The sequence below is a fragment of the Chelon labrosus genome (genome assembly GCF_963514085.1).
Source record: "Chelon labrosus genome assembly, chromosome: 8".
Classification (NCBI taxonomy): Eukaryota; Metazoa; Chordata; class Actinopteri; order Mugiliformes; family Mugilidae; genus Chelon; species Chelon labrosus.
In genome coordinates, this window is record NC_140358.1 from 9,208,466 (window position 1) to 9,232,223 (window position 23,758).

Sequence of the window (23,758 nt, forward strand, 5' to 3'; positions counted from 1 at the left end):
ACACTAAGTGTTTTCAAGCTGAATGCTCCATTGTTTTCTGTCTATTGTTCCCCTGTTTTCAGACTGGAGTCGCTCTGCAACAGTGGGCAGCCCCAACAAAAAGAAAAATCTTGTTAATTCTGAGTCAGTTGCTTCTGACAACACATCCTCCTCTACAGGACAGCACCCAAGCGTCATCAGTAGGGGGCATTAGTGGGCCTTTGGATGAGCCATTCGGCAGCATTTAGACGTCCATTGTTCACTCCTGAACACTGATAGAAGTGAGGCTGAAAGATGATATAATGGGAAGGAAAGGATTAGAGAAACCACATTTTGATGGCGCTACAATGGGTCCACAGAGATTCCTGCGCCGTGCATTAAAATCATCCATGTGATTCAAAGATAGAGAGCCTATTCAAAGTAAAGAGTCACATTTTTGTAGTATATATCAGACCAAAGTTTTAACATCTTCATTGAATTTTGCTAATACATTTTATGTGATTTTATGTTTTCAATAATTAATTTGTCTTTGTTCGCCATACAATCTTGAGTGAAGGTTTAGGCAAAAGTTAAAGTCTTGGAAATGCTGTGTGTGAATCTGAGCACTTTTATTCATCAAAGGCTGGATTTTCTTGACTGAAAAGTAAAACTCTGTGCACGTATATTATTGTTTCTTTGACTGGAAACTGTCTGTAAACCCATATTACAAAGATTGTGGAAATAAAAAGATTGTTTTCACCCACTTATGAAACCACAAAGATTGCATCATTATATGATGATAAAAATACACTTCTGTGCAACACATATTTGGCCTGCCATTTTTATAGTAGGCCTAAGCATTGAAACAAACAGTTCAAATAGTCCTGGATTACTGCAGTGGGATATAGAACGACAGGTCAATCACATACAACAAAGTTCAGTACATAGAACTTCCCCCGATCAACTATAACATTATGACCACTGACAGGAGAAGTGAATAACATTGACCATCTTGTGACAATACAGTGTTTTGCTGGGAAACGTTTGGACCTGGCATTCATGTGAATGTTACTTAGACATGTACTACCCACCTAGACCAGACCAGGAACCCCCTATCAAATAGCAATGACACCCATAGGACCCAAAGGCCGCCACTAACAACATTCTGTTGCCAGACACCACAGGACACCCTCAGAAGGCACATGTCCATTCTCTGTTGAGTCACAACTGTTTTGGAGGCACAAGGGAGACCTACACAATACTAGGGAGGTGGTCATAATGTTGTGGCTGGTCAGTGTATATTCTAATGTCCTTGATATTGAATCTTCCTGAATCTAAAATAAAACTTCAACTCTTCAGAGCTGCTGTTAAATGAGTTTGTGGCTGTTTGACACTGAGACTGAGGAATGTTTTAATAAGCCGTCTTTCAGGTTCTGGATAAACTTGCTGGATGACATTCAGCTCATAGTTGTCTGTGTTCATGAAGCATCACACGCCCTCCCAGGCCAACACATCAACTAACTTCAGAGGCTCTGTGAGCAAAATGTTTTGTCTGTAGATGGGAATGCTGCTTTTTACAAACTGATCATTCGGATGATTAAACTGAAGCAAGGCGAAATCTTTTCCAAAAATCCTGTCAGCTGCTCATTTTTGTCTTGATCAACCGGTCAATGCTAGGTTGCGCTCCCCAGTCATCTTTGGTCAATCATCAGGGCAGGTAAGAGAAGCAAGTTACTTTAAATATTCCTGGGTTTCTATTCCTAAGCAGAGTTAGTAGTTCAGCAAGTTTTATGTTGTCATTTATTTCTGTCCGTTCTCACAACAGTATGAACGTAGGTTGAATATTTGCACTTCACTTCTACATATAGTTGTAGGTTACAGTGCTTGACATGCTAATTAGGTATTTTAATTCCAGTGATTTTCAGAATTATTGTCACTTGGTGTGAACAGTGCATCGTGCTATTTGTGTGAAACGCTTTTTAATAAGAAATTAATGTCCATGCTGCTTTAAATGTCAACACCCCATGATGTGAGTCATCCAAGGAAAGTTTAGATGCAAAACTTGAGTTTTAATTTCCATCAACGATAAGTGAATAAGACATGGGTTGCTAAAAATACATTTGATCTGTCCATGTTATCATTTAAAACAGGGCTTATGGATAACAGTGGACCAGGTTGTCAGTATCCTTCAATGAAAAGCATATTATATGAAGCATTTTAATGTCATTGATTAATAATTTATTGATTAGAATACTGCTAACCAGGGGCGCACTGTAAGGACAGGCAAACCGAGCAATGATTTGCCAAATAACAGTCATGAACTCTCTTAAACCTATAGAGGTCCTATAATACATCTGCAGTCCTCCAGAACCGCCTCTAGGGTCCCCCGTCAAGTTACCCTGTGGCAAATTTCACTGGTTTGGATCGGGGGGCTACAGCACACTTCAGAACCTCAGATTGCCACTGCTGATAGTGTTTTCTGATGATCCTGTGTTGTTGTTGTTGTTTTTTTTTGTTTTTTAAGGCACAGCTGACCCATGGAGGATAAAACAGATAATCCAATAGCCGTTAAGGTGGAGGGTCACTCTCAGTGTGTCGTCCTGACTTACTTCCAGGGGGACATCAGCAGCATGGTGGACGCTCACTTCAAACGTGCTCTCGGCAAAGTCTGCAAGTCCAAAGCACCAGCAGCAAAGACAAAGAAAATACGTAAAATTATCAAATTGGGTAAGCACATGCCGTCCACACTGCATGACATGACTACAAACAAGATATTCAATCCTGTTCATCTTGCATGGCTTATTTCTTTGCTCCCCCTGCAGAGGATCCCAACTCCTGTCAGGGCAGTGCTGCTGACACTTACTCCGAGCCTCAGGTACCCCCTGTAGCAGGACGCCTCCTCACCTTCAGGTCTGCAGACGACTCTCCTGGCACCTGGCAGTCGATCAGTGGGGAGGGCCCAGGATTGCAGTCCCTCGCATACCCCTTGCCCCCAGCAGGGTTGAGTCTTACCGGACAACAATATGCCACATCCCTGCTACACCTACTTCACAGTGACCGGGGTGAGTTGGGACCCAGCATGGCCTCCGGCTCCAAGCAAGAAATGCTTCCCAGTTGGACAGTGCCTCAAGGGTTTAGAGAGTCCGTGGACCCTGCTGTCAGCGTGGAACCTGGTAATCCTGCAGCTGCAGTGCAGCATCTTTAAAAAATAATAATAAAACTTTCAGTCATTGAAATGAAAATAGCTGCACCTCAGATTAAGAAGCAGTTCAATAATAAGGTTCAGGAAATCCTTAGTGGTTACAAAGGATCATAATAAGAATTTCCTTATAACAATTAATCTGCGAATTTACACATACACCTTTTTCTCAATTACTTTATCCCAGAATAGGGGGGCATCATACATTTTACTCTGTTTAAATCATTTTAAATTGCCCTCTGTGGTTGAGATAGAGCTAAGTAAATAACCTTTAGCAGTGTCATCATGCTTGTATAGCTCAAGGGAAAGGTATGTCAAGTTGCATAGATTCCAGTATTTTCTTGTAAACTATGTTTCAAGTGTTGTATTTTAGGATTTTGAAAACAACATCCCTGCTTCTACTTTATTAATTTAGACCATTTGGTTTTCCTGGGAGTAGTGTAAAGCTGTAGAACTCTTTATAATAAACCATTTCTTTCCTTCCAGGAAAGGAATCCCTCACCCGACAAATACCAGCTGAATACTAACTTAAAAGTGCAACTTATTTGTCTAAAGAATTTGAGAGGCAGCTAAAGGTTTAATCACATCAGTCACATTAAAATTCACAGGCACGAGCAGTGCTTTCATTTAAACAGGCTAAATGATAATAGGATAAAGGATTTCATACAATCAGAAGTGGTTGTGTGCCATTTTGCTCCTAATTCAGATTTAATATTAGTCATTCATTGAGGAAGTGGTCAGTACACAGGTTTACAGATAAGCAGAAGACTGAGTCTTTAAGTTGTTACATTAAGGAAAGTATGTGTGTCTTAATTACGGCTGCATTCCTCTCCGGGGGTGTCTTGCCTTTGTGCATTCTAGTTCACTGTCATGGCTTACTGAGACATTTAATGGATATGTGCCAACATTAACACACCTGTGGATTTCCTTTTGTGACTAGTCGAAATGGAACTTTGTAGTGTAGGAACCACATGCCGGGTGTTTGTTAATTATCTGTGTCTTGCTTGTTTCTTAGTAATCACTCAGAAAAGGTGTGGATCTTCTCACAGAGAAAAACTACTGTATGAAAAAAAGAAAAGATGGATTTATTTCAGCTTAATTTTACTTATCAAACTTGGTTGTGAACATCATTTAGAAGTGTTTTAAATTACTTTCCATTTATCTCCTCTGCAGGACGGAGTATGGACAAGAAAGACTTGTACTGGTACTGAGGAGGAGAGGACTGAAGCAGCAGAGGCAGACAACAACTTCAACGGCACCACACACCTGTGGCTTTGTAAAGCCACCTGTCTTTCTGTTCACTCCAGAACAGATAGCAGTGCTTTCATTCCCGGCCCCACTCTCTCCCTTCCTCAGTTAAATTCTCCGCAGCTCAGCATGTAGTACCTGAAACAACCTCTTTAACAGAGAACATCCTCCGACAAACCGGTTCTTCAACTCTGTCATTCCTCTCTCAGAGCACTGTATATGTCGCTGTTCCCTTTGCGGTGCAGTTGAACGAAGGGCATTTTCTTGTATGCAGACATTTTTATTAGTGAATAGACCAGTATTAAGTGTGAACATTGAGAGAATCTTAAGTGTATAAACATTGATGTAACTGATCTGTCTATATATGCTCCAGAGTTTGGGCAGCCGTGAGGATATTTTACATGAGCCAGGGAACAAAAAATGAAGGATAGTCATGTGATGTTAATGCCTTGTTTTCTGTGATCTTGTGAAGTTAGTGTAAGTAATGTAACATAAATGAATCATGTACACACATCTGAATAAATGTCAGAGCAGACAGATGGAGATCTAAAGCGTCATTCAGTGTTGATACACAGATAGCAATTTAATATATTCATAGCGTAAAATGGATTTAAATGAAACCAAACACCATATTTGCAGTGGTAATGAGCAGCAGTGGAGGAAAACTTGTAAAATGAACAACACTGACACCTAATGGCAGGTTTGATACTACAGTCTGATGTACTGTACAAAATGTTTGAGATAGAAAGTGTATTTATTCATTATTCATCCCCTATTACCACATATCACTAGAGGGTCATGACGGGGGCTGGAGCCTATCCAAGCTGTCATTAGGTGAGAGGAGGACCCTGGACAGGTCGCCAGTCTATCACAGGGCTAACACAGGAAGACAAACAATCACTCACACTCCGAATTTAGAATCACCCAACCAGCATAACTGTATTTACTCATTACTAAACTTTGGACATAATTGTGCACTTGAGTATTTACATTTTATGGCCTGTTCATTTTCCTTTACATATCAGAGGAAAATATTGCATTTATCTGATAGCTGTGCTTACCAACTCTACTTACTCTAAACATTAAAAAAAAAATCAATAAATAGGATGCATTACTAAAGATCAAACCACACAAAACAAGCAAAAAAAATTAAATAAAAAATAGTTTAACATTGCAACAAGCAACCAGATACTCTGTATGATGAATACTTTTACTTTTGATCCTTTATTGTCATTTTGTTGCTGGTATTTTAATTATTGTTTACTTAAAAGGAGACACCAGAGGTGAATGGGGTAAATACGTCAGGTGAAGTACACATTAACATGAAATTGTCAAAGTTTCTTAGATAAGCTGTTTTACGATCATTATTTTATGACATTTTCTTTTCTCAAATTGTACGTGTAAGCATAATATCGAGAATATACAATTGTTGTTTCTTTCTGATGACATATTTAAGTATATATGAACAAACCCCTTAAAAAAATTAAACAACAAAACTGGAAAGTCTTGTATTGTTGATTGTAAATTTCTATGCACTTTAACATCAGTTTACTGTCACCAGCCTTACATGTTACCTCAAATGAGTGCTTTCCATAAATCTCTAATAGGAAATGTGCTTTCTTTCCAAGAAAGATATGCAGTGGAAGCAAAATAACCGACAACTGACCAATGACAAACTGCATTGGTCAGATATGTTTTAGGCTGGTAGTGTCGTCCCTCCAGCAAAAGTCTGAATGCATGACTTCTTGTAATGGAGTGCTTTAACCAGTTATATAAGTACATCTTAACCAGCTATGTTTCATTTGATGAAGGACATCAACAAACACAGTCAAAAGTAACTTAAATGATTCAAATTAACAAACATGCTAACTAGAGAGATTTGTCCTGTCAGAACCATAACGGCTGAGAGAGTCACGCTCTGTGTGGAGGAGCTGTGGATCCAACCCCCAGATATTTATCGGCAAAGCGAGATGCAGTGGTAAAAGTGGGAAAGGTTGACAAAAAAATGAAGTATCTTGAACATAAAAATAAAACGGATCACTATGAAATGAATGATATGAGGAAAAAATACATACTGAACTGTTACAAAATGTATTCAGTCGCTGTAGATGGCCGTTTTGACTGACAGAGTAAGGAATTAATAGAAGAAAAAAACATTCACAACATCCGCTCAACTAATAATACTATAAGAATTAATTTCATGTCCTTCAGTTTTATTAATTTTATTCATTCAGGTTAGAGCTCACAAAAGCTGTGTCAATACATTAGCCATGTGAATAAGCTTAAAATGAGTTTGGACATAAGCTGGGGATACAGGTCATACATATTGTTCTCTGCTCTATTTACCAGTGTCACATCCACAAGACTGCTTGCTTAATGCTATTATATACGAGAGTATATATATATATATATATATATATATATATATAATGTATCAAATGTTTATCGTCACTAACTGTTTCCTTCTCTTTGTCAGTAGGAGCTGACAGCATCCACATTTTACTGTCGACCTCATTTGTGGTCACAGATGGGGGAGTAGCTGTCTCCTCACTATGAGGGGTGGATTGTTGATGGTGCTGTGCTAATATTAGTTTCTTCCCATCTGGCACAGTATCGCCCATAGATGGGTTAACCAATGGGCCATCTGGGCACCGTTCCTGAAGGTTCGCGGACCCCGAGCCAGGTGTGAGTTTACGAGGGGCCGTTCACGTGTCTATGCCCAGGGACCCAACATTTTATTATCAGTCCTCAGGACAATGCCAGAGCAGGGAAATGCAGCAGCCTCTAACACAAAGGAACGCACGCATATCTGCAAGTCACATCTGCACAGCAGTTTATGAGCAGTTTTGTATCACGCACAAAACCAAATGAGATAAGAAAATGTGCTTTTTATCCACTAAATCATCACTTTATTTACCTTGTTATCTCTCAAGTTTATACATATTGATGTAACAGACATGCCTTACACTCTTCTAGCACTCTTCTAGGCTGAAGTTATAGGTATGACTGACTGTTTTTATGGCTGTGGCTCAGTAGGTAGAGCGGGTGTGTGGTTGTGAATGGGTACATGTGTCTGTGACTGTAAAGCGCTTTGAGTGCCAATAGTGCACTTGAAATTTCCAAAATATTGCCAGCCAAAAAGACATTTTCCAGCGTTGCAGATGCTCTGATCTGTTTGCAAGAAACTTGAGAATCATACGTACATTTTGGAGGAAGCCTTGATGAATGAATTTCTCTTAAAATAGAGCCATGGGGAGATTAAAGGTTGTTCATTAAGTGTAAATTCTTTAAATAAACGCATTATAGTGTAAAGAGCATCAAATTAACAGAATAAACCAGATTTAAGTATATAGGAAGATCATTTTTCTTCATTCAGTCTGTGCAAATAGACATTTTCTATTTTAATTTGAAATAAAAGTCCCCTGTGATCTATGAGCAACAATTGAAATAACAAGACAGCTCTATGATTTTTTTCCCCCCTTGCTCCTAAGCTATCGTTATGGAAAGATCATATGAACTATTTACAACAGGTTGGATATGAGGAGCAAATCAATAGAAAGAAATTGGCCAATACTGAAGGAAAGGTTAGAGATAAATCAATAATAGCCTGTGCAAATTAAACGATTTCAGCCAAATACCAATGTTATACCTCCAAGGCTGAGAGAGCTTATCAAACCGGATTGTTTTGTGAATCTAAAGCTGCGTCAGTCGGACCAGAAATGCGCCCGAATGGCGTTGGTGTAATGAGATTCAGCGTTAATTATGCAGGTTAATTATAGTATTTTAATGACGATAGCATGTTAAATACCATCTGCAAGTTTTCAAATGACAAATTACCACATGAATAATGGCGTTACTGAAACTCTGGGGCAGTTGGTTAAATCATGTACAAGCTCCCCATTTTTGTCCCCATTCACATTTTGGTATTGCTTTTTTTTTTCTAAATAAGAGAGGCATTTAAATGACATGAAACATAAAGTGAATCATTTGTAAGTCAAATTTCCAAGCCTGCCTTAACCTTTTTAGTCAAGATACCACAAAACTAGTTTCACACTGTTACTTATGTTTAAGGTCAATCCAAGTTAGTATAGGTTAGTATTTGCATTTACGGAAAGGTTCTTCTTAAGAAAGATCTCTGTAGAAAAGCAAAACTCTTCTTAAAATTCGGTGGAATTGTCTTTAGTGGAAGAGCTTCTATAGAAAAACGTAATATGAAGCGTTATATGAAGAGTTTGCATGTTCTCCCTGTGTCTGCGTGGGTTCTCTCCGGGTACTCTGGCTTCCTCCCACCGTCCAAAGACATGCTTGTTAGGTTAATTGGTGATTTCAAATTGGCCGTAGGTGTGCATGTGAGTGTGAATGGTTGTCTCTCTGTGTAGCCCTGAGATAGACTGGAGACCTGCCCAGGGTGTACCCTGCCTCTCGCCCGATGACAGCTGGGATAGGCTCCAGCACCCCCCGCGACCCTTCACAGGACAAGCGGTTATAGAACATGAATGAATGAATGAATGAATGAATGAATGAAGCGTCCCAGAAACAAAATTTTGCAGTCAAACAAGTCAGGGTTGCTTTAAAAGCTGCTAGGGATACACTTTGATGCTCTTTGGCTTGTAGAGCTCACATGGCAGTGTAAAACAAAAAGACAGAATCAAGTGCAAAAGAATCTGCAGTTATTGTGGACTAGTATCTTATTATAGAAAGAAGACTGGCAGCAGCTGTGGACGAGGAAACAATCTGCATGTCTCCAGAATGCTGCGGGGATTCAACATCTGCACGGTCTTAAACCTGAAATCAATCCTCTACCCTTGCTGCAAGCGTAATAAGGCCAATCTATGGCCCTCATTGGCAGGTGGAGGGGGGTCAAGCAACTGAGTGTGACTCAACAAGCCAGCAATGCTGATTGCAAAGACAGAAAATAGGACTTCGGTGTCCATGATTGCTGTATGTGGTTTCCACTTGGCTCCACAGTTTAGACTCACAGCAATGTCCCCAGCTATGACGGTGTCAAAGAGAAAAATGACGTCAACAGTTATATAATACATCCACTGTGACTTACAGGAGCAACATATTGCTATTTCTTCAGCATTATGGACACACACACCGAGAGCTCAGATAGCACACTGAGGAATAAAGAAAAAGGGGCGACATTTAATTTAGGTACAAAGAAGGGAATGCTCCAAAATGGGAGTGGATTGTTCTGTGGCATTTCAGGAACCCATGGGTGTTCTGCACATTTCATAATTTCTATAATTAGTTCATTTCTATACTTACAGGCATCTGCCAGTTTCCATTTTCTTCACAAAGGAAAATCTAATTTGACATCTGATTGAAAACAGCAATCAATTACTGTGAGCATCTGTTGTTTGCTGCTGTTGTAGCATGCAACAAACGAACTTTTCACCACCTGGACCCAATTTCCAGTACACAATACAGAAATGTTTTTGAGGAACTCAAAAGAGGAACTCATGGCTGCCTGTAAGCACATCTGAAAACGGTAAATGTAATTTAAATAGAATGACACCGAAGCACTGACACGGTCCTCGCAGGTCATTGTGGAGGCTGACTTATTATATGGCTGATGTGCAGAAAAAAAGAAACTGCTGAACAGGTGTGAAATGTTCTTTGTGGGGACTTTCTTTACGCTCAGATGAACCTGCGGCGGCGTGCTGCTGGAGTTACGGAGGAGCAGCCCGGAACAGAAAGCAGCAGTGAATATGAAACGCACAGCTTAGCAAAATCATGCAGCAAAGTTTGTATTTCTCGAGTGGAACGGCGGGAGTCATTTCCTCCCAGTGTGACTGTAAAATTAGAATTTCATTTCGGACAATCGCTTTATCCAGCCTGTATCTGCCATGAAAAGTCATAAAACCCTATGGAACTCGATGCAGCCTGGCCGGATTTGAATCAGCACAGAGCCGTGAAAGGCACTGCGCTTGCAGCTAGAAACTGAATTTAGGAGATGTACTCCATTTACGCACAGCCATTGTGTGCAAAAGAAAGCGTTATAATAACTTGAGAGATTCTAAGGAAGAAAGACGAAATCGCCAGTGAGTGGGGTGGGGGTATTTGCGTGCGTTACAGGAGAGCAGGTATAAAGAAGTTCACAGGGCACTCAACTCTCTCCACACTCTAATAAGTGTGTTGCGCCGGTCCTGTCAGCGTGCAGAGCTCCTGTATCGGGGATGAGCAAGACTTTGCGCTGCTTGCTGAGCGTGTCCAGCTCCTCTCCAGCTCCCCTCTCTCGTCTCACTGCTATGGTCGTCTACACACGCGGCTGCAATTTCAGCACCACCGACAGCTCCCTCTCCGGCTCCAGCTTCAGCACCGACGCCACCCCGGGGGACTCCACGGCGCCTCAGAACCCGGGTGGGCTGAGCCGAACCGGCCACACGGTGGTGGCAGTATGTCTCGGCTTCATCCTCGTGGCGGGAATCCTCAGCAACTTTCTCACTCTGCTCATATTCGCCAAGTTTCGCTGCCTCTGGACGCCCATCAACCTCATCCTGTTGAACATCAGCCTGAGCGACATCCTCGTGTGCGTTTTCGGGACGCCCTTTAGTTTCGCTGCGAGCCTGCACGGGAGATGGCTCATTGGAGAGTACGGCTGTAAGTGGTACGGCTTCGCCAATTCCCTCTTTGGTGAGTTGCAGTGTAAAAGTAGTACGTTTGGTCTTGTTTACACTTGTTTTCCGTACACTTTTACGATGAATTCAGAAACACACAGCAAAACACACTGTGTAGTGATGATTTTGTCCAAATCTGTGGCGTGTCTGTTCAGGAGTATCTAGATAAGATTTAAGCACCACTAAAGGCATGGTCATTTTGATTTTCAGACAAGCATAACGAGTAAGATAACTCCCATTCAAAAGTAAATTCTCTGCAGTATAGTAGGAGAAGCAGAGGCAATCCTAGATGCAGTCCACACTACAGAAATCTGTTCTAGGGCGGATAGAAGGGGGCCCCTAGGAGGGGATTGTGGAGTACTGTAAAATATGAAAAAATTGTAACCATTAAGGCGGCCCCTTTTTTTTCCATGGGGCCCCAAAACAATTACGCTTTGCCTGTCCCAACGGTACCCTCCAGAAGATAAGTATAATGCAGTATAGGGGAGAAATACACAAGTGAAATACAAGAACTGGAACAGTAATAACAACAATACATTTGCATGCAAATATCTGTGCATCCCTTGACAAGCTGCTGCTTAAGTCAAGTGAAAAGTTAATCAGCCTCTTCTGGAAAAAGCATGAAACATTCATCAAATGCTAATGCAATTCAGTTTTATTTAATGAACCCAAAGATAAACCCAAATTAGAAAGTTACACACCCATCTACTTATAGAATCTCAGATTTCCATTAAATTAGGTTTTCATTGAGCCATTAGGAGTTATTAGGCAGGTCAAGGGGTCAACAAACATGGACTCTTCTCAGCAAATGACAGAGGACCTGTAAATGAAGCTGATGCCTTCACACCAGAGGGATACCGTGATTGAAGGCTGACTGTATGAGTCAAGACAGCAGCTATAAGACCAAGACACAACACTTTCAGAAAAACAGATTCCACTAAACATCCTCAAATCATGGATGCTACATCATACAGTCAAGGCAGTGATATGAAAGTGAGTGACCTATACGGAAACCTGGCCCAAACATCACTGAATATCTGTAGGCTGACATTAAAGATGCTGTGTGCGCAGGATGGTTTAAAAATATCTCACTAGATATCAGCAAGGAAGGGTGGGGGGAAAATTCCTACATCAAGAACAGAAAGACCCTTATCTGGCTGTAAAAGCATGTCTTAGCTGTGATAGCAGTCAGAGTGGGAGTTACTCAGATACCGACTTTTGCACATGACACAATTGTTTTTTTTTTTTTTGTGTGTGTACATTTTAAAAAGCTCATTTTCAAATGTATATTTGCTGCAGAGGCTGTATTTAATTTCAAAAACAATATGAACTCTTTAATTGCATACAACCGCATGATGCGCAGTAACAGTTACTTCCCACTGTAGACCGATGCATCCTACTCATCTTGTGTCGAGGTAAGGATGATTGAGGTCTAACATGTCATTTGATGGGTTTAGTTCATCTGTGACCCTTTGACCTCTTCATCTGTCTAACCCTGAACACAGCCTGACATGGAGGTGAAGGCTAATGTCAGCATGCCGCAACAAGGTATAATGATGAACAATGTTTACCATGCTAGCTTAGCAAGATGTTAGCATACTTGCCAATTTGTACCAAACACAAAGTACAGCTGAGGCTGATCGGCAGCAAGTTTCATGGCAATCCGTCGAACAGTTCAGGACAGTTTGATTAAATGCAATATTCATCCTTGTAGGGGAGCTTGGGTAAAAGTCACGCTTATGCAGTGTGCCTTGGTTATGAAGACTTGTAGAAAATATCTGTACAAAACAGAGCCACCTTGTGAGTCACCTGCAATCTGCTCAGTTGGTCACAGAGTTGGCCATCAGAGAAAATGTGGACATGAATTTATATTTTCTCCACAGAACACTGCATTTAGATCACTGTCACGTTGATCCTCCTTACCGCCTATGCTTCTTCTGTGAATGCACATACACGCTTGAGATTTACTGTTCCATAACTGCGTCTCATTGAATTGACTGTGGACACATTTGCAAAACAAAATACTACTTAATATGTTTACTGGAAAATAATTCTGCAGCTTCATGACCTGTAGTGACTATAACTGTACAAAGTAGAGCCAACTTGTGAGTCAGCTGCGCTCCGCTCAGTCAGTCAGTGGGTCCTTGGTGAGAATGTAGGCAGTAATGTTGGAGTTTTTCTGCAGATCTGTAGACATTTATGACCGTCCTGCTGAGATAGAGAGAACAGGTGAACCCAAGTTCAGACACACACAAGGGAAAAAAATGATCTCAAACCATTTAATGAAATGCAAGGGGAAAAAAGCAACAGGCTGAGGTAAGCTCAGGCTGGTAGCTGAGAGCAGTCAGTGGCTGAGGTGTGGTCCAGGGAGGGGAGTAGTGCAGGGTTCCAGGTCAGAGAAGCAGATCAGAGTCAGATCAGACCGGTGTGCAAGGGAGACACAGTATGGGATGAGTAGTGAGGAAAATTCGAAAAATTCAGCTCAAAACGTAGCAACAACGACGAGTAGAAAAGTATCTATTGGAAAGAGTGGAAGAGAAAGGGCTGAGTGGAAGGTGATCGTCAGGATGGAATACCATGACCCTGACATGGAATTAAGAAAATTCACGTGTCAGATGAAAACAGCTGTGTATTATTTTATTTCATTTTAATGAAAATAAAGGCTCAAGAAATTTATAGTTGCGTTCTGTTTATTTAGTTAATTTCCCAGATTCCCAGAAAGGTCCCAGATCTGTTCCTTGTTATGAAGTAAATGAAGTCTTAGCATTACTTTATATGAATTCATTATTGAAAGTGTAAAGCTGCTGCTGGCTCAATTGGAAAGATTCCTTGGAAAGGCTTTAAAAAATATATCCTCTTTCTGTTTTCTCCTCTGTTCTTTCATAAGGGATTGTGTCTCTGGTGTCCCTGGCCATTCTCTCCTACGAGCGCTACACCACAGTGCTGCATTCCTCCCAGGTGGACATCTCGGACTTCAGGAAGGCCTGGCTGTGCATCGGAGGCTCCTGGCTCTACTCTCTCCTTTGGACGTTGCCACCTTTGCTGGGTTGGAGCAGCTATGGGCCAGAGGGTCCCGGCACAACTTGTTCCGTCCAGTGGCAGCTCCGTTCGCCGGCCAGCATGTCGTACGTGTTGTGTCTCTTCATCTTTTGTCTGCTGCTGCCCCTTCTGCTCATGGTCTACTCTTACGGCCGGATCCTGGTTGCCATTAAGAGGGTGAGTTTATGAATTCCAGAGTACGTCGCTGAAGTGTCAAACGAGGGACAAAAACCCACATTACCAGACATATTAGTTGTGTGGGTTATGAGTAAACGATATCTGTTCAATTCAATTCAATTGTATTTTATAGCAACATTAACAATATAAATTATCTCAAGTCGCTTTACAAAACCCCAGCCTTAAACCCCGAGAGCAAGCAATAAGGAAAAATTCCCTTTTAACAGAATCCAGCTCATATGGAGGGACCCATCTGTTCGAGGCTGACTGAGTAGAGACAGAAAAAGAGAGAGGGCAGAGAGAGGAGAGAGCAGTAGGAGCAGATAAACATACATCTGTCATAGATACATACATCTGACTAAAGCGTACATGAAGAATCTCATCATGATACAAATACAATATATAGCTGATGCATAGATATAGCTAGACCAGAACAGGCACCCCCACCCCATAGCAATGACACTCCTTGATGGCAGCAGCCATCCCCAGCGGGATGCAGCCTGACACAGACACACACAAAAATGGTTTAGGAGCAACTCCAAAAAACATGAAGAACAGCACAAGGTGTTGGCCTGGCCTCCAAATTCACTAGATCCCGAACTGATCAAGTATCTGTGGGATGATCCACAGAGGCCCCTCCCCTCAACCCATAGGACCCAAAGGCCCCCACTAACAACATTCTGTTGTCAGACACCACAGGACACCCTCAGAAGACCCATGTCCATTCTCTGATGAGTCACGACTGTGGCACAAGGGAGACCTACACAATATTAGGAAGGTGGTCATAATGTTATGCCTGATTGGTGTAAATGGAACTGTTAGTGACAGCTGCAGTCTAGATAGATAGGTCAGATTGGGAACACTCTATAGAAAATCTGTGAAAACTGATTGTAACTCAGATTTAATATCACTTAATACCTGTCTATCATCATTTAATAGCTTCATTTGATATTCTGTTGATATTCAGCAATAAACAATTTACAAATGTTCAGTATGAAACACACACGGCGGAGAATCCGCGTACAGAGCTGCACCTCTCTCTGGATAATGTGCTCAAAGTGCTGCCTATCACTGTCCATCTGCTCTCCTATGAAGCCTTAATAGCTCTTCTAAAGTGGGCTCGCTTTGCGGCTCTTGGCTGTCAAGGTGTTCTTAAGACATCTGATCGAGGCCCGGAGGTTGAGTGATGGCTGTCAGGCTCCCACTAACATTTGATCATGTGTTTTCAAGGAAATTTCAAGGAGCATCAAACCAGATAATCCTAGAAGCCACTGGTCTGTGTTTACAATCTTAGAATCAATTCATCCAGCAGGGAACGAGGGGCAATGTCTTCAGCGGAGTATATGGGGTCGGGCTGTGTTCTCAAGGGCAATGACCCCCCTCTCAGTTTCCAGTGACTCATGCCTGCGTTTGTGGGGCTTACATAAACCTGCCAGTCACACAAATAATTGGTAATTAAGGGCACCCGGTTGTCGTTGGGTTCCTCCATGCTCTTCGCTTCTACTACTCCCATCAGTGAATTACCTACAATCTATTTTTATCCTCCAAGCAACCCGTTTCTATTGGATACCTCATCTTATGCAAGCACATCCATTTTTTTTAGAACTCAACAGACTCGAGGGAGTCGAAGCAGAAAAGGGCTTTACAGACTTGATTACTGTACCGGTGAATTGCGCACCAACAGAGAACCTCAACGTGGGCTTTTCTTAGAAACAGAGCAATCTGTCTGTGGCGTCTTCTGCCAGCTTCTCAAAGGTGACTTATCCTGACACGTCGGAGGGAGAGATGACATTTATATAAACGGCACCTGTGTGGACCAAGCCTGATTATTATATTTTTTTTCTCTCGTTTCTCCCCACAGCAGCACCACATTTAGATTCCTGTCACATTGCTCTCTCTCTGTAATGTTTCTTCTATGAACTCGCATACACGATTGAGATTTACTGTTCCATGCACAATTTGGTCACCAATTCATGAATATTGTGCCACAGGATTTGTTATCTATGCCCAGCTAAATACCTTAATCATGTTGCTGACCGAGCTGAGGAAGCCTGTGCATTAAGTTTTACTATTGAAAGTCAGTTGCAAGGGTGGTTTAGATTCTGATTATATATAATCAGGAGATCAGAACATGTTCGGTCATGCAAAACCTAGCTGATTGACGGTTGTCAGCAGTTATTACATGATTATGGAGGCAGAGTTACAAAGGTTATGGTCTAATACCATACAAGAAGTGTAATTGAGTGTATGAGAGATGTGCAGCAGAAAGAGCAGAAGGTTCTCTCCTGAAAAGCTTCCCTCACAGCGCACACACGCTTCACCATTCATAAATTACACACAGAGGTGGCCGCACTGGTATGAAATCAATACTGAGGAGGCTCATGCTCAGTCGGTGACTCAGACAAGATAGTTGCCTTAACCGTTTGGTTTATGATGTATCTGAGCTAATTTTAGTCCACCTCAGATCAGAAAAGACCAGCAGTACGGATGCAATGAAATGCTCCAGAGCATGTAACCAAACTGATGCTGGACAAAATGTAATCTTTTTCAGTGTGTATTTATTTCTATGGTGACTGACTCATATATGCTGGCTCTACGAGTCTTCCAGATGTTGTAGTCATATGTCACAGAGAGCAAGTTAAGTCAGCGATGTGCTATAAAAAATAAAATAGCAGTACAGGAAACAATAATTAGGAGATGTTTCATTTAGTCTTACATTTATTTGGATGTATATATAAACTTATTTAATTTAAATTAAATAACCCTAAAAAGATCACCAAACCCTTTTTTAATTGGGTTCAAGTGTACTGTCGTTTTCTTCTTCATGGCACTCCAGGAATGATTCATTCATATTCATCAGTCATTTTCTACCATTATTTTATCTCATTAGGCATCTTATAAATAGTCCAAAATATTAATATGAAGAACAGTTTAATCATTTTGGCTTGTTGCTACAATAAGGAATTCCTCACTGGCATTAAAAGGTGTTAAACTGACTTTACACATTAAGTACAGTTTGCTGGACATATGGATTTTTATGAACTATGAAATAATGGTGTCGTCATGATCAGAGTGACTTTTCTTGACTTGGTTTGGAGTCGTATTTTTTTCTTTGTTTGTTTTACAAAGGGGAATGAAACCTTCCATGCCTTCATTTTATAAATAAAAAGATGTGGGGTCCTCACAGAGCTTGATACACTAGGGACAAAACGTAAGAATGTCCTCTGTTGATTACATTTTTTAGCAATTTATCATTATCTTTTTAGAGCTGCTGCTCTATGGAAACAGCAACAAATTGCTTTTACTGGAATACCACTGAATCGGCTGTGTGTTGAGAAAGAAAATGATCTAAGTGTTGATTTTGTATGGCATCATAGCTTATTTCACATTGTTCCGGTGGGTTAGGTTTTGACTCTATAGGAAAAACTCAGAGAAGATGCTGTCTATTTCCATTCATTCATCTCAGTGATCCATGACCAGTGAAGGCTGAGCGTATCGGCATGCCTTTCTGTGTGCCACAGGTGATACTTGCATTTTTGATGCTGCCACCAGATGGCAACAAAAAACTATACATCACGCATACTGTATGTAGTGCAGGTTAAATCGGTCTCAAACGATGATACTGAATGCCACGAAACAAGACAGGGAATCTAAATAAAACACAAAAATGTACACTGAAGAGGCATGGAAACGTGTTAGTCCATCACATCTTACGCCACATCTTAATTAAACGGCAGTATTTGGATTGATCACAGTATTTTCTATACCTCTTATTCTGATCTTTTTTTCCCTCTGTCTTCAGGTGGGTAAGATCAATCTGCTGTCAGCTCAGCGCAGAGAGCAGCACATTTTGTTAATGGTGTTGTCCATGGTGTCCTGCTACATGCTCTGCTGGATGCCCTATGGCATCATGGCACTGATGGCTACCTTCGGTAGGTCAGGACTGGTCACTCCCATAGTAAGTGTGGTGCCGTCTATCCTGGCCAAGTTCAGCACCGTTGTAAACCCCATTATCTACGTGTTCTTCAACAACCAGGTTAGCCCAGACAAAATGAACCAAGCACAGATTGTTTGTTTTGTTTTGCAAACCATTGCTAACTGGGATTGAAACTTCCTCTGTTCTTTTACAGTTTTACAGTTGCTTCGTGGCCTTCATGAAGTGCACCGGAGAACCCCTGTCTGCTCAAACAGTGGAGCACCCAACTCCGAGGACACAGCTGTCAGGTTTCTTCCACGGCCACAGACAAGCTTCACTCAGCACTTCACAACCTCAGGTCAGCAGCCCGAGAAAAGAGGACCACGGCAGCCAGCACAGTGACCGCCACACCCTTTTTGTCCACTACACTCCATAAAGAGGTTTTACATTTCTCGACTCCCTGACTGTAAAAGTTAAAAACTCATGTTTTTTTTCATTGAATCCAAAGTGCAACTAAAACACACACATTTGCCTTCAACACCCTGCTGTTGACTTCACACTGAAGATAAAGGCCAGCTCTTTGAATGTACAGTAAAGTCAGTGCCATGTGGTCTAATGTCTGTTATCACTGTTGTTTAATTTGGTCATGTGCAGACCTCCCATATATGCAACTGTCCGTGTATGTATTTTGAGGGACCGCTGTCAGATTACTAGATGAATGCATCTGCTGCCATTTTGATCAAGTCCTCAGACCAGAGATCTGAATCATGAACATCCAGATGCATAAAAGAAAAAAAAAACAAAAAAAACAATGATTGTTATTTATGTCTTACATAAAATAAAACCCTGTCCTCACTTTGTCCTGCTTTTGTTTTCTGACCATTTTAAGTTTGTCTTCCACATAACAGTATTACACTTGATGAGAACCTTGGTGTTGTTAGATTACAACACTGTGTAAAATGTGACTTCAGTGAGAGAAATGAACAGCAGTGTAACAGATTATTAACCTGTAACATCAATATATACATATCTCACAAAAAAAAAAAAAAAAACTGTCTCATGAGAAACACTGGAAATGTTTTTAACCACATAACCACTAGGGGAAGCTGTGAGCTGTTGTAACAAATGGCTGGATTTGGCATTTGCCAAGAAAATGAACAATAGTCCTATGGCTGCATTACATATATATTTATGTGTGTGTGTGTGTGTGTGTTCTTGTATAGCTATCTTTCTGAGATAAGGATGGGGGGGGGGGGGTTAATTAGGTCCATACATTTCCTAACGTGTGTGTGTAAATTATACATGAATCATATATTGGATTATTTACCCAAATTCAAATGTGATTTTATTGACAATTTATACACACACACACACACACACACACACACACACACACACACAAACACTAACAAATGTACCTTGTTAATTTAGAAGAGCTGAATATGATATTTTAGTTTGACCTGATCTCTCCGTAGTGACAAAAATAAAATAAAAAACAAGACAAATTTTTCTTGTCACCTGGAGATCTTAATCTGGATGTTAAGGCTCTGAAAGAAACACATGACAAAGTGCCTGTGGATTACAAAAAGCTTCACTGACTCTGACCACTGTGAAGCGCTGACTAAAAGCGACTAATCCCACAACCAGCTTGCATGCAACATTCTGCACACTACTTGTAAATATCCCACATAAGAAACGTTTCACATTAGCCCCACCGAACTGTGTGGCTGCAATGGTGGGTATCGTTACAGAAGACCAAAACCAAGCAGAGCTCTCATATCCTGTGATTCATCATGGTTATCAAAGATTGACGACCTTGTTTTATATCTAAATGCTTAGACAAGTTGAGCTGAGCGTTTGCATGCCACGTTCTTTTCTTTTTATCCATCTGAATTTCCCGTCAATTAAACAACCGCTATATTAAAAGACAATATTGTAATACAACCAGCTTTGCTTTAGAACTCACTGAAGCCTTACATTAATCCCACTGTGGGATAAATGAATGGATGGTTTTAAAGGAATATCTGATCTTATATTCATTTATTATGAACAGGGGGTGAATGAATGAATGAATATTGGTGTTTTATTAAGGGAAACGTTTCCTTAAAGTACGTGTGTTATTTTCTGACATTTTCTGTTGTCACTGTGTTGACCAGGTAACCAGAAAATAATTCCACATATAAAAATATACCACTGAACACTCAGTTTACAAGCCTTTATGCTTTATGTGTAATGTTGCCAACTTTAAATATGGTTAAACTGGACTGATTTCAGAGTTTTTTACCTATATATTATATTCATCTATTTATTGTGCATAGTGTTGTCTGTGATGTGGGTGTGTTGCTTGTATGTCTTTATGCCACTGTCAAAGACAATTTTCCATTTTATGTAAGTTTTATGGACATTAAAGAAGTCTAAGTCTATAATTCTACGTCATAGCAGTTTATTCACAACACCTCATGGAGATTTGGGTTCACTGGCCAAAAAGAAAAAAAAGAAAAGTGAAACATTTACCTGACACAAAGGAAAGAAAAGCAGTGAGGCATTTCACGCAACAAACAAAGATACCCACCAAGAGACACCTGTCACAGATCTGCAAGCTGAAGAGCTCAAAGCTTCCAGGAAGTAGCGAGAGACAAACTCAGTTGCCTGAGAGCAGCAGTTCAAAAGCGCATGGGATGTCACGGAGGTCAGGCCTCTCTAGGTTCCACCGCTCCTCTCCACCATGATCAACACTTACCAGACCAGCCTGGCTCCACCGCCGGTGCCTCCTCGCCTCAGCAGGAATCAGCCGGTCCTGATCCCAACTGCACTTCCATCACACGGCCAAACCAAGCCTCTGATCCGGTTTTTGGTTTGTGTAGTGGTGATGCATCTGTTGCTGTCTCTTGGAGGATTCATCTACCTGTACCGCAAAGACAAAATGGTAAAGATTTTCTACATACATGAAGATTTTAACTGAGTAGTTGGGATATTATAAGATAATGAAAATATACTTTGGACAACACTACTTAAGATAGTGTATAAAAAAACACAAACTTAAAAAAATTAAATGTATTCTTAATTTCTTCCAATTGCCAGATGAACTATTGGTTTTATTCTAAAATATGACGCACAAAAGTGTACAGAACTGCACATGGGTTTGAACAACACCTATTTATATCTTGTGTGGGGCGCCACATTTTGCTCTGTGTAAAAATTTCACGCTGAGGCCAGTTCAACTGCTTGAAGCGCAGGAAATGCTCTTGATCAAGCGGCTGAAGTGCAACTTTCACAGCATACCTTTTTCTTTTTTTTTTTAGCAAGACCATTTCATGAAGAATGCAACAAAGACATTTAATTGTACATATATTATAAACATCATCAGAGAGTCTGTTTTGCTACCTGTTCCTGATCTTCTACTTTTTTCATCCTTACAGGACAAACATTTTTCAGCTGAAGGCACAGGTACACTTAAGATTCATTTAAGTATTTTAGAAGAATTCATCAGTCTCAATTTCATCAATGTCCCTGACATGTGTTCTGTTTTGCAGCTTCTTCTTTGTCATCAGAAAAACAGGAAACATACTATAAACCCCTGGCCCACATGGCAGTGGCCCGAGGCACTCGACAAAGCAAAAAACGTAAGAAAATTAGTTTAGAAAATACTGTAAAAAGTGACCAAAAAATCCATTTCATAGTTAAAAGCAAAACAAATCCGTTCAACATCTTCTTCTGTCTCTGCAGCAGATTATCTCCAGTGGAATACTGAGCACTCAGTTCGCAGGGACATCAACTACTACCAAAAAAGCTGGTTGACAATCCTTGTGTCTGGCGATTACTATGTCTACTCCAGGGTGACCTTCTCCAAGACCGACAGTCTCCTCGCACTGGTCAGCAGGGTCAAGCTAAGGAAGAACGACACAGAAAAGGAGATTACTGTGATGGAGGCCTACTGCAGCCTGACCAATAGCTCTATCCCTCACATGTGCACAGCGACACAGGGACGGCTGATCACATTGGAAAAAGGAAACCAGCTCAGTGTCTGGGTACAAAACCCCTCACTGGTGGACTACAATGACAGTGCAACAACCTTTGGGATGTACAAACTATAGGACTTCGATTCGAGCACATGGACCCCAAGATGAAGATTCATTCAGGGGAAAAACTTTACACCTGCTGAGAATACTCTTTAATTTTAATAGACTTAATTTATTCAATGTTTCTCAGTGGTAGTAGTAGTTGTTCTGTATTTATTTGTATACATGTTGTTTGATGGCTGGGAAATTAAATGTTTGAAAATTTAATTTCAAACATTTCTATTCTTCTCACTTCTTCTTGTATCTGCCCCATTTTAGGAGTTAGTTAAAAGTAATGTAGACTGGACTAAAACAAGACATTTTAAAATATTTTATTTTTATTATTTTCACTCTCAGGTTAAGAAGCTGTAAAGCTTGCGAGCTACCCTCTCCTGGTGTAGAGCATTTTTATGTGGAAAAAGTGGAATATTTAAAATGGTATTAAGCAAAGGGAGCAAACACTCCACTTACACAGTGACTTAGGGTGAATTAGTAGAACTGGAAAATCTCAGATTCACCAGTATTAACAGTGCTTGTTGAAAGGATTCTGTGAGCGCTTCTCATAAAATCTTAACTTTTGGTGTTTGTTGTGAAAGCGAAGTCAGTGGCATTTTGAATTCTGGGTCAGTCTGGGTCACTGCGGTTTCACATTTCTGGGACACGACAAACCACATCGTCAAGATGCATTTTCTCACATAGTCAAATGTGATCACTGAAGATGTAGACAACCGCCCGTGAAGGGCTTTAATATTTCACATCAAACAGACTGTTGTCACTGGTGGAAGAGGATCTTAATTATTTTAGGGGCCGCACCAGTACATTGCAAGGTTCTAAACTCCTAAACTGACATTTCACTTTGTCATGTATTTATTCCTTCTTTTCAGGCAGCCAATGGTTTCTATAAATTTCCAGCTGGTGTATGAATGTTTCATCGAAGTCCTAGAACTTATTTTAATTGTATAATCCATTACTTTAAGCTTAAATCAAGCTTAAATCAAGTTTATCTACATTTGTAGAGTATAAAAAGGCAGAGAAGTACATTCTGAAACACCGCAGCGTTACTGTCCTGTATTCAGGATACACAGTCAAATAGTGTTCACACTTCGACCTAGTTGATCTCATCCTGAAGGTGTGAGGTTGGAAGTAAAAAACTGAACATGTTGAGTAATATCACAGTTCTACCACCTCCAACTCATCAGAAAGAAAAGACAGCGCAAGTTTAAAGTTAGCACCTCAGACATTGCAAAACCCTCATTTCTCATTTCACCACCGTGGCGGAGTACAAGAGCATGGAAAGAGTGAATCTCTGTGAAAGTGTGTGTAGATGCAGAGGCGGCACACTCTTACAGGATGTCTTCTATGCTAGTCACTCCTTCCATCCTGTAAAAGGGGTTCTTGCTACCGAATCTCAACAACCTACAAATTCCTGAACCACACGTGTGCCGAATGTAGCATGGAAAAGCCCATGTCTGTGGATTTCCAGTATGAATGGAGGAGCACACAGTATGTTCTGTGTGGTTGACTCAACCTCTGGAGTTTT

General features: G+C 40.7%; 3 protein-coding genes across 5 annotated transcripts; all 3 read left to right on the plus strand.

Moving 5' to 3' along the window:
* The first annotated feature begins 635 nt into the window (after positions 1-635).
* Positions 636-5,902, plus strand: vgll1 (vestigial like family member 1). 2 transcript variants are annotated; one of them, XM_084550033.1, is made up of 4 exons: positions 636-1,675; positions 2,483-2,685; positions 2,781-3,020; positions 4,331-5,902. In XM_084550033.1, exons 2-4 carry the CDS (start codon positions 2,496-2,498, stop codon positions 4,366-4,368), a joined length of 468 nt encoding a protein of 155 aa, XP_084406159.1. In that variant the 5' UTR covers positions 636-1,675; positions 2,483-2,495; the 3' UTR covers positions 4,369-5,902. The 2 variants fall into 2 exon arrangements, with proteins under 2 accessions (XP_084406159.1, XP_084406158.1); XM_084550032.1 differs by having other exon boundaries at positions 638-1,675; positions 2,781-3,131.
* A 4,655-nt stretch (positions 5,903-10,557) lies between these two features.
* Positions 10,558-18,856, plus strand: tmtops3a (teleost multiple tissue opsin 3a). Its single transcript, XM_084549572.1, has 4 exons — positions 10,558-11,044; positions 13,916-14,244; positions 18,047-18,280; positions 18,375-18,856. The coding sequence occupies exons 1-4, from the start codon at positions 10,588-10,590 to the stop codon at positions 18,594-18,596; spliced, it is 1,242 nt and encodes a 413-aa protein (XP_084405698.1). The 5' UTR covers positions 10,558-10,587; the 3' UTR covers positions 18,597-18,856.
* A 1,985-nt stretch (positions 18,857-20,841) lies between these two features.
* cd40lg (CD40 ligand) lies at positions 20,842-23,679 on the plus strand. Of its 2 annotated transcripts, none has more exons than XM_084550030.1 (4): positions 20,842-21,086; positions 21,580-21,607; positions 21,694-21,783; positions 21,887-23,679. In XM_084550030.1, exons 1-4 carry the CDS (start codon positions 20,886-20,888, stop codon positions 22,252-22,254), a joined length of 687 nt encoding a protein of 228 aa, XP_084406156.1. In that variant the 5' UTR covers positions 20,842-20,885; the 3' UTR covers positions 22,255-23,679. The 2 variants fall into 2 exon arrangements, with proteins under 2 accessions (XP_084406156.1, XP_084406157.1); XM_084550031.1 differs by having other exon boundaries at positions 21,890-23,679.
* Positions 23,680-23,758: the final 79 nt, after the last annotated feature.